Raw genomic sequence first — 11,147 nt, forward strand, 5'->3', positions numbered from 1 at the left:
AAAATTTGGCTTATTAGTTCAGTTAAAATGTCCTAAAAGTGATATCTCCAAACTGTTCAATTTATTCTCATACAAAAGGACATTCAAACACATTGCAAATGATGTGTCTGAAATATACACATTGAGCACTTCTACATGTAATCATGCATTTTTTCAAACACAGTAGTGTGTAAACTACCACTATTTGGGATTATTTAACTGCCATCTGGCTTACTCTAGATGTAGTTGTATGTCAAATGCATGTTGGGACTTGTTATGTCAAAGAATCTAGTATTTACTTTAGTTCGTGTTTGGGTATAGCTAAGCCCTTTAATTGATATTACTGTTTTAGGAGTGGTTTTTGCCAATTTTAAAGGAAGTTATTGCCAAATTTACAATTCTTGAAATAAATTAATTTTGGTCAACGTTGTGTATTTGGGATTTTTCAAGTATTGCCCCGGGGGCGGAGTACAAAAATGAGGTTTTGACATAAGAAATTGCCCTGCATAGCGGAAAATTTGCTTCATTTAGTTGGGACGCCCCGCTATTCCCCGGGTATGGGGGTGCGGGGCTTTCCACTGACTAGTGCATAAGAGAATTACTATGGCTATTTATTAATTGAACGTCACTTGCGTCTTTATTAAAGAACTACGAAGCACAAAACCGACTTATTACTCTAAAGCCCACATGTAAAGGTACTCACGTCGGCAGAAAAGAACTGGAAATGAAGATAACCACATTTACTCACCTGGAAGATTACGAGTCTCTTACAACGAAGACAATTGGAACAGCTTCAATGATACAGGCTTCCAACACTTCACGTCGAGTGATAATTAGGTTCCCGATGTTAACACTGCAAACTATGACTGACGATGTCTCCCCCATTATGTTGCACACGGGATAGGCTATTAAAATTTCAGCTTTCGAACGATCAGAAGCCACAAGAACTAAAAGTCTGAACGCCACTCGTTTTGAGAGTGTGAAATTTTCGCCATGACACGACGCTTAGCTGTCTCGTATTTTCCGTCAAAACAATAGAAAAAAATCACTTCTTTGGAAAACCCTTGCTCATGAAGTCGAAGCAATATCTTTACAACATCTTTCATATCCACAGTTCACAATTCCTGATACGGATGGCTCAAAAATCCGAAGAAATCATGCCTGACCCGGACGCCAGCATTCCACTTCGCCGAGACAAGCTGCTGGGCGCTAATTTGACCGGATGTGACGTCAACTTTTGTTGGATGATTCAGATACGAAAATTTGACAAGTCTTCTGCCCCGCCCCTGGCAACGCCCAAAGGAAACCCAAGTATCTCGAGATGCGCAGAATGTATGCGCAGTAGCAAAGGGAGGCAGCGTCCTTAAAAGTTAAACCACCTTACACGTGGTATTGGTGATTTGGTAGTATTGCATTGTACGTCTGTAAGTAGTAACATACTGCGCATAGCGTTTTATACCTGAAGTTCTGAGCGTTTTGTTCTCTAGTTTTGAATCTTTTGTAGTAATGCAATGTATCGTAAAATTGTAACGGCTCCCTTCTGAGGTTATAGAAAACACATTACAACCCGTTTTACACCTCAAATAGTTGAAAGTTTGATATCTCATTTTTAATTTGTTAGTATCAGTCGTTGGTCCACTACCAGTCCCGTGAATCAGCCACAGGGGTTTGAGATCAGCGAGGAAGAGGGACATTTCACTGTGTCTTACTTGGCGAAGCAGCTGGAAAGAACCACTGGTACGTAAAAAAGAATATTTTTCAAGTGTAAACTCGCGTTTTGGCTTCCGTCCGTTTGCAAGGACTTCTTCCTTCTTTTAACTAATTTTTGCGTTCGACGTAGAAAGAACGCACTCTTAATACAGATTGGAGTCGAGATTGTATGGGACGACGTTGATTGAATGAATGGATCTTGGGACGGGTATCTGGCATCCCCCGCAGATTTTGCAAGGGCGGATGACATCATCACCAACTTGGCAAAGGAGAGAGAGCCTGGGATCGAAATCGTCGAACGCACTGCCTAATCTTTGATTTTTACTAGTTTATTTTATTTTCGCTAACTGTTTACTTGACAAATTGACAATTTTTTTGTAGAATGCACCTCTCCTTTACCACGAAGTCGAAACGAAAAGAGAATCAGCTCAGCATTAGATATGGCGCGAAAGATCACCATGTACAACAATCGCTACAAGACGGCCGCCGGGGGGACGATAGCACGGACGACTGAGCTCCAGCCTTCACCTACTCTCAGACCCAGGACTCCCGTCCAACCCTATCCGTATTTTCCGTGGCAGCCAAAGGGAGACTGTTTATCCAGTACTAAGGTATAGTTTGAACCTCACACAACAAACAAACTGACTTCAGTTCAGGGCCTTAGCAAGCCTTGACAAAAATCCAGTTAGAAGAGAATGAGGCGTCCAGATGTCTACGCGTCTAGACATTTGACACATTTGGTCACATTTCAAATTTTAAGCTGTTATTTTTGTGCATAAAAAATATGAATACTGTAGTTTATCAGGAATGATTCCTTCCGGAATTAATAACGTCTTGTTGTTTCAAACTTCTGGGAGATTAATTTTTTGTCGTTGTTGCTGTTTTATGCATGTCTTTTTCCTTTTGGGGGGAAAACTGAGGGGGAGGGGGGGGGGGGTGTTACGCCCCCCCCGGGCCCCTGAAGTTAATGGAGAGCAACTTAATTTTTTTTTTGGTTTATTGCCCTTGCGAAGTGATCACTTTTCAGTCTGTACATGTGGAAGAATATTCAGTTGAAAGCTATATATCATGCAATTCTTTCCTTTGTGTGCTGTTAATACTACTATATAGATCATGGTTCTACTTTTTACTCTGGCTTAAATCCAGAATTGTAAGGTTTACGGATCTTTACTTTCCTCGGGTACTTTTTATCAGTATCTTACTTTTGAGTCGCTGAGTTAAAGTGCGTTCTGTGACGTGCTTTTTGTGTTGCAAAATTTTTCAAAGTACAACAGAACTGTACTGATCAGTGATGTTTTTCCTGTTGTGTGTATGTAGGCACGCTTGTATGAGACAAAGCCCTTGAAGGAACAAGAATTGAGAAAGTCCTTGTCACAAGTGTCTTTGGAAGAAAGGAAAATAAAGAAAGCCAGTCATAAGAATTCCAACCGAAAAAAAGTTGTTTCTGCTGCGCCATCTGAAGGGACAAGTTGGCAACTTGATGAACGACCAGTCAAGAAGACGGAAGGTATTACTTGTCATTTACTTGTTTGTGCTCAGTTTTAGAGAAAGATTTGTTTTGAGACAATAAAATTAGGCACCAAGATAAACATATATATATTAAGAAGATGTTAACGTCAGTTATACAGTTTTAATTTTACTTGCTGGTGTTTAGTTAATAACTACTGTAGCTGTTGCACATCTCAAGTGAGTTGCTACCGAATAAATTTGTTTGGCACAAATTAGTTTCAAATATAAAAATGCGTCATAACGACCGATACAAGTGACCTCAGAAGCTTAATTAGAAGTTAAGCAAAACCTAAATGAATCGAAAATGAAATCGCTCGACAGTCAGTCAGTCAGTCAGTCAGTCAGTCAGTCAGTCAGTCAGTCAGTCTGTCAGTCAGTCAGTCAGTCAGTCAGTCAGTCAGTCTGTCAGTCAGTCAGTCAGTCAGTCAGTCAGTCAATCAATCAATCGATTTTATTCAAAATATACAAATGCAAATGGAAAGAAGAGATTAAACATTTGAAGACGGCGTTTGATTTTGGTAGCCATGATTCAGATACTTCAGTAACCATCGTCAGTTCAAGGGTGTTATAAACAGTGTTTACAGTGTTAGACTTCCTTTAAACTTACTAAGGTAATGCAAGTTTTCTTGTTAGGAAGACCACATTCCTCTTTGAACAATGTTTTCAACCTCGTCAGAAGCTAAGTAGATACTGAGAAAATCCACAGAATGTTTGGTAAAAAAAATTTGATCATAGAAATAAGGGTTGCGGAGGTGCCGTCGACTTGTTCACTTCTCGTTAACTTCGTGGGTCGTTAGTGTCCTCTACGAAGATACGAGAACGAAAACTTGCTAACAACAACAACAACAACAACAATCTTTATTCGTGCCCCAGAAATTATACAGTGTTAACATAAATGCAAAAAAGAAAAAATTACTAAGGAAGAGAGCACAGCCACTAAGAAATAGCAAGCTAATCGAGCTGAGTGGCTGGGCCAAGCGGAAAAATTTGCAAATACCCTACATTAACATAGAACTAAGGACACGATTTACCATTCACACACACACGCACACACAAAAATTACAATAAACAAGGGGAAGTGCACACGCAAAAACTGGAAAATAAAGTACATCAATGAGCCAGTCAGTAGTTGGAGATAAGCGATTCTTTTAAGAGGATTTTGAAACAGGTACGACTCAAGGATAGCAACAAATGGCCCAACATCCACGTGCGTATGTTGAACGGATCCTAAATTTTCACTTATTAAATGTATTTAGTTCAACAGCTTGAACCCAAAACTAGCTCCCAAGCTCTAAGGAGTGGCCGTGTGCACACGACACAGCTAAGTGGACTGGACACGCATCCTCAGCCGCAGGCACTGGTGGGACCCAGGCCTATGAAGAAATACACGGGGAACGGTCAGGCCCCTTTGATTGGAAACCCCACTGGCTTGGTACGTTAAATGTTTTATCTGCAAATTGTGTTTTCATATCACTTATAAGGACGGTGCCCACTAATACCGAAGTATTTTTGCGCGGTTTATGACTTTGCGGGAAAAGCAGATCTTTGCAAGGGCTATGGAAATCCAAAAACAAAATTGGAGGTAACCACGCATTTTTTAGAGCAAGATTAAGCAGCAATTGTTCTAAAAAACAGTAAAATACAAAACAATGTATGGCATTTTTCTCAAATTAAAGCTTTTAAATTATCTCTGAAAAATTCCCGGTAACCCCTAATTTTGTTTTCGGATTCCAATAACCCTTGCCAAGATCTGCTTTTCCCGCGTAGTTATAAACCACGCAAAAATATATCTGTTTTAGTAGGCACCACCGTTAAGAAACCCGACTTTCTCCTACCATACCGAGATGCGCAGAACGTATGCGCAGTAATGCTCGTTGAGAAATAGATGTAAAACGTTTTTTGATCATCTTTTTTTTCTCAGACTCCAAGTGCAATTGATAGATTTAATGCTTTATCAAAGTCCAACTCCGCGTTGAACGGCATACCTCGCTTTACAAGCAGTAATCCGTCCTTGGTCAGCGGTCGACATTCTCCGGTATATGTGGCTGTTCCTGTGGACAGACCCCCCGTGAAGGTTAAACCCAAGGCACGCGCTTCTGCGCATGACACGTTAGATATATCCACAATCAACGAGCTGAGAAGCAAGCTGTTAAATGTCGACGACTCCGGGTGGGTACAGCCAAATCAATACAAACAAACGTCGCATAGCTAAACAGCATAACGGGAAAAGTACTAATATAAATGAAGCATAGACCGAAAAGGATCATCTTGCTGAGAGTACTGTCCAACGGATTTCATTCCAATTTTCGTACGTCAAACTCTAAATTTAGGACCACCTAACACAAAACAACAAACAGCACCACAGGGAAATAGTGCCCGATAGACTTCATTTGAATTAGGCTGGTTGCGCACAAGTTAGTTTCCTTGACAAGTTGTTTTTGGCAATTTTGACTTGCTGTGTTAAGTGTGAACACGTTTTCAGTGAACGCTTCAGTTTTTTAACAAGGTGACTGATCAAGCGAAAATTTGGTTAGTTTTGTTCGTACACACGGGAGCATAAAACTTGTCAATAGTAGACTTGCCAAAGGACGCTTGTTCGTGTACAGCCTCAACATACTTTAGAATTACATCTTCAGACGCCACAGTTAGAACCCTCACAATACCACTGAAAGGTTCTACTTAGAAGCTTTCATGAAACAAAAACCCTTGCTTTTTTTCGTTTTTTCTTTTAATAAGAAGAAACGTGGTGTTTTGAAAAGGGACTAAAATGGACAATCGGGAGACAATCCTCTTGCAAGCAAGCCTAGGTGATTAATATGCCAATGTGGTAGGAAAACATAAAGACATACCTTGGTTAGGAAATTGATAAGTGATTTTTCCAAGTGATCTTGTTGTTTGTTTGCTTTTGGCAGAACGTTGGTTACGTACGCTTTACAGAACCAAACTGATGAGGTAGGAATCTAACACCAAAATACCCTAAAACAGGATAATAATAATAATAATAATAATAATAATGATAATAATAATAATAATAATAATAATAATAATAATAATAATAATAATAATAATGATAATGATAATGATAATGATAATAATAATAATCGCACAGATAGTTTTACTGCGCATAATAATAATAATGGTGGTGATGATGATGATGATGATAAAAACAACAACCACAACAACAACAACAACAATGGCCAAATTACAAAATGGTTGTGATATGGCCTGTAGGGCCAGATTCCTACTCCGTATCTACTATCTAGCTAAGGATTTGTCTAGTTTGGTTAACCCTGCCGGGAGAATACACCCAAACTGACAAAGCTCTTTTTATGTCACGCCTGAGAAACGCAAGCTCCCCCAACCCGTCAAAGTGGCAGTGTACGTGGAAGCTCGCGCAATATCAACCTTCCAAACTCAAAACGAAAATTTGTTGTCGTGAAAATTTGCTATACTTTATCAGAGTTTCAATGGAACCCTGTTAATCCAGCCACCAATGGGCCACGAAAATCTGGCTGTGTTTTTATGGGGCTTGACCGGATTAAAGGAAGTCTAAAATGACTATAGCAGCTTTATTTAGGTCAAAAGAAGTGTCTTTTAGGACGTGGTGGCCGTTTTGACCGATAACCTCAAGCCGAGATTCCACTTTAATGACCCGTTGACAATTGCGACTGTTTTAAGTACATAGACGAGAACAATGGAAAGCAATTCTGGCCCTCACTGATGCTAACACCAAACTACTCATTTTTACTGAGAAAATGAAAACAGTGAGCGGCAAAGAAGGATAAACATGGTCATTTCTTTCGTTTGCCGTAAACGTAATCGATGAATGAACTATATTCTCATCACCTTTCTGCTTAATAATGTAAGGAAACTTCTAGAAGAAACTAGATGTTGATCTCTCTATATTCACTCTGACAGCCTGGCCCAAGCAGCAGTGGTAGTGAGAAGGATATAGTTACTGGGCATGCGTCATCCACCAGCCCAACTCGGAGGAAGAAGCACGAACCCAACGGTGTTACTATGGCAACAGGATTGATCCCTTGGGAAGACGAAAGTATTCATCAAGTTGGCTTTGTCACTGGAAAACATGGCCGCAAGTCCCAGTCTCCTGTTCTATCTCCCGGTAAGTCACGAACGGAATGGACTGGTTCGGTGGTTATGCTTGTTGAGCACTGGTATCGCAAATCCAATTTCAGAAGAGTGACACGACGCCAGGCTTTTTTTTTTTTTTTTTTTTTTTTTTTTTTAATATTTTAAGTTAGAAAAAGAGATGACCCCAAGGAGAATGAAACCCGGGTCGTCGGATTCCCAAGCGGAAACCTTACCACAACACTGGCTGGTTGCCAGAAATTGCAATTTTTTTCCTAGATTTCCTAACCTATTAAAATAAAGGCTAACCGTAGATCTATTTAGGCTAACCGCAGTGCCATGTAGGCTAACCAGAGTGCTATTTTGGCTTATCGGAGTCTTATTTTGTTAGTTACCAGTCTGTCACGGCAAGTATCCGCCACCTTGAAGTGGGTTTAAAAAAAATTGCCCACGCCGGCTTATCCGCCTAGTATGGAACCACAAACTCGAGCTGACTGGGGTACCTACGAAAATAACTGACTATTTGTTCTTTGGCGGGGTGTGTACTCACTACAGGACACCAAACAGCGCTTTGGTTTTGTTTAACTGGCTTTGTTTATTGCCATTGTTAACCGCAGATGGCTTCAAGGAGAATAATGTCCACTTTGTCTTGTCTCTGTAGGAATAGTGCAGATTGGAAAGGGGCTGGGAGAGGAAGGTACCATTTCTGGTGATTCTAAGAGGTCCACCACTCGTCATAAAGCAGATGCAAGTCCCCCCAGGAATCCAGAGCCAGGTTTGTTATTCCAGTTTGTACTGGAGGACTAAGAGCTAAAGTTAGGTGGTGTTAGAAGCGAAGATTTTAGCTCAGCACCAGGTCAAATTTAAGTGTTGGTTATACGCGTTGATTTTGACCGAACGGTGTTGCGAGGAAGATGATGCTGTGTAGTATGCATGGGTGGATGATTTCAACGCAGTGTTCGCGGTGCCAGTACGCTTCAAGTTTTGAAGCTGGTTTATAAATTGCAACGTGCTGGCAGCACAGAAAATCGTTTCTTTACCTTTGTTAGACTCCGTCAACTTTCCGCGTAACATTACAGCGCTAAAATTCGTCTTTGCGATTCAAAACTACTCTGTCTTTAGCCGAAAATCGTCGCTGCGAATCGTCAAGTGCAACATCGACCTAATGCTGGAATACTTATACACTCTAGAGGGCTCGAAATAGGCTTTTTCTCTAAAAAAGGCTTCCCCGCTTTTACTCGCTTCTCTTTCCTCGCCTTCCTTCATCTCGTTTTGGCATTGTGTGAAGTTACTGGAGTGCAATATCGCCCTATCACATCAGTCAGAGTCATATCTGTTTTGCTTTTTAATACTTTGCCACCTCATGCAGTACAGGAGCTTTCTTTCAAGGGATGAATGGGTAGGAGGGGGGGGGGGGGGGAGTAGATTTTCGTACGTTTGTTGTGTAACGATGTCCCCAATCATCTCTTTCCAGGAGCTGCACCGTCCACCATTTCTTTGACATTCCAGTTTGATACTGGCGGCTCACCTCGAGAACAAAGCACTTCACAGCCTCAGAGACCACCTGTCTTCCCTCCTCAGTTGAAGAATTTCTTTAGACCGCATGGACCACCGAACAGATGACAGAGCTGAATCCTCGGCATAGTCTTAGCTGAAACATAAGGGCGCTCAACACAGAGGACACAGATCAATGATACCTGAGTCAGTCCCAAGGAAGAGGGACAGCATTTGCTCTCCGCAGCCTTCAGACCAGAGTACGACTACGAGATTGAGTACGAGTACGACTTTCAAATTCAAATCAGTCACATCCCCAGAACTCTCGCCCCTTCTCGTTGTTTATCATCAGATAAGGAGACCCTAGAAACAAGATTGGTGTGACAAGCGGTTATCTAAAGCCGCCGTTACACGTTGAAACTTTTAGCCGAAACTTGTGTGCAACGGCGAACGAGACCAGTTTCACGAACTGGTGTTACACGGTGAATTTCTTGTTTTTTCACCACTGCGCGGACCGTTGCGAGCCGTTGCAAAAGTAGAAAGCGGTTCTACTTTTCGTGAAACTTGTCTCGCAACGGAAGTTCGAAAAAGTTTCACGAAACCGACCATGTTACACGGCGCAACGCCTGCTGAAACTTTTTTCGCAGCGCCGTTGCACACAAGTTTCAGCTAAAAGTTTCAACGTGTAACGGCGGCTTAAACCACACGAACTAGATTTAAAAAGTCGTTCTCGTACTCAATCCGGGCCGTGGCAACGATATTGATGCGGATATGAATCTCGTCTCCCAGAGTTGATTGAGCCCGCGATGATTGTCAGAATGGTATTGCTGGGTGACAAAGCGCATGCTTGTGACGACAGGGTTTTGGCGTAGCTTTGAAATTCTGATCTACGCGGTAGAGTCGCTCGTAGAGCTAGTGCATGGGATCTGAGTTCGGTTTTCTAATTTTATGGACGAACCGAAAGTTTCGATAGGTACCGTTCGTTGTAGATGCCCGAAAAAACTTTACCAAATGGTCAAACAGTTGAATTTGAATGAACGTTAGGCGAACTTTCGCACCGATTTTGTTTTACAAACATGTTGTCCTAGTAGTGAGATTTATTTAAACGCCTTCAAAAGTTTTATCTTACACAAGAGTAGGCACAGTTTCGTTCAAACTGTGGTCGGAACTCGCGAACACTCTACTTGGGTACCAAAACCGACGATAAAACAATCAGATCCCAGTCAAAACTTACAAACTAAACAATTCGACATAAAGCTAATTTATATAACGACAGAGTTTCTTCCCAGTGAACTATTTTTTAAATTGACATTAAATTTCATATTTTTGTAAGTGTTCGTATTGAAGTGTATTTGCTTTGTAAGTTTTCTCTCTGCATACCTTTTTTCTTCTTTTTTTTTTTTTAGAAAATGTTAACTCTTTGACAATAAATATGATACTTAAGGCTACTACTATGCACAAAATATTTCATCGAAGCCGAGGGAGAGAGATTATAGTTAACAATTATTCCACCAGCGCGCGTTGGATATGAGATGATAGATGATAGCCAACGAGACGCGTAGCGCTGAGTATAATTATCTCGTGGGAGATGATTCGGGGATATTAAGGTTCATAATGATCACCAACTTCTTCCATCGTGAATATGAATATATGAAGCATATATTTGAACTGCGTGTGAAGGATTAAATAGAAGAAAGATCCTTGCAGTTATATTTACACAGCTTATACAGTTGCGAAAAGAAAAGCCTGAAAAACATTCAGGCTTGAACAGGATTCGAACCCATGACCATTGCGATGCCGTTGCAGTGCTCTGCCAACTGAGCTATCAAGTCAACTGGGAGCTGGTCATATTGTGAGTTCGTAATATACCCGTGAAGGATAAATAAATAAATATGAAACAGCTTCCAGTCGGGTTGATTGCTCAGCTATATCTATACCTTCTGCTCAGCCAATAGTGTTCCTTGCATCTGTTCCTTTCATTTAACTTACGACTTCTTCCCATTTGCCGTAGGATAAGATCATATCGAAAAGCAATTTAAACCTACAGGCCATTTCTTGATGAGCTGTAATAAACCTTCATGGTAATAAAAGTGAAAAGTTGAAGTTCACAGTTGATTTGCAAATGGAAGGGCGAGTTCAACTTTTTACGATACCCTACGGCTCGCGCTTTAATAACGGCTATGTTGTTTGTCGATAATCACCGAATGCTATTAAAGTTCATCTATGGCACACTGTACGATGCGTTGAGATCAACGTTTACTGATGTTGAAGTCCAAAAACAAAATTGGGGGTAACCAAGCAGTTTTCAGGGATAATGAAGCAGCAATAATTTTAAAAAGCTTTAAAGTACAAAACTGAATGTGTGG

The 11,147-nt window shown here is 40.8% G+C and overlaps 1 protein-coding gene across 2 annotated transcripts in view; it reads left to right on the forward strand.

Moving 5' to 3' along the window:
• Positions 1 to 10,891, forward strand: part of LOC146486220 (uncharacterized) — a 37,260-nt gene extending 26,369 nt beyond the window's left edge. The window contains exons 25-33 of one of the 2 annotated variants that reach the window (XM_085099522.1): positions 1,601 to 1,716; positions 2,071 to 2,300; positions 3,007 to 3,196; positions 4,455 to 4,630; positions 5,120 to 5,367; positions 6,111 to 6,150; positions 7,117 to 7,321; positions 7,949 to 8,062; positions 8,762 to 10,891. In XM_085099522.1, coding sequence (XP_084955648.1) covers positions 1,601 to 1,716; positions 2,071 to 2,300; positions 3,007 to 3,196; positions 4,455 to 4,630; positions 5,120 to 5,367; positions 6,111 to 6,150; positions 7,117 to 7,321; positions 7,949 to 8,062; positions 8,762 to 8,910 — 1,468 coding nt within the window. In that variant the 3' untranslated portion in view covers positions 8,911 to 10,891. The remainder of the gene's footprint in view (positions 1 to 1,600; positions 1,717 to 2,070; positions 2,301 to 3,006; positions 3,197 to 4,454; positions 4,631 to 5,119; positions 5,368 to 6,110; positions 6,151 to 7,116; positions 7,322 to 7,948; positions 8,063 to 8,761) is intronic. The other variant, XM_085099526.1, reaches the window with a different exon arrangement.
• The last annotated feature ends 256 nt before the right edge of the window (positions 10,892 to 11,147 follow it).

This window comes from Pavona decussata, unplaced genomic scaffold (assembly GCF_977016875.1).
Source record: "Pavona decussata unplaced genomic scaffold, jaPavDecu1.1 SCAFFOLD_21, whole genome shotgun sequence".
Lineage (NCBI taxonomy): Eukaryota > Metazoa > Cnidaria > Anthozoa > Scleractinia > Agariciidae > Pavona > Pavona decussata.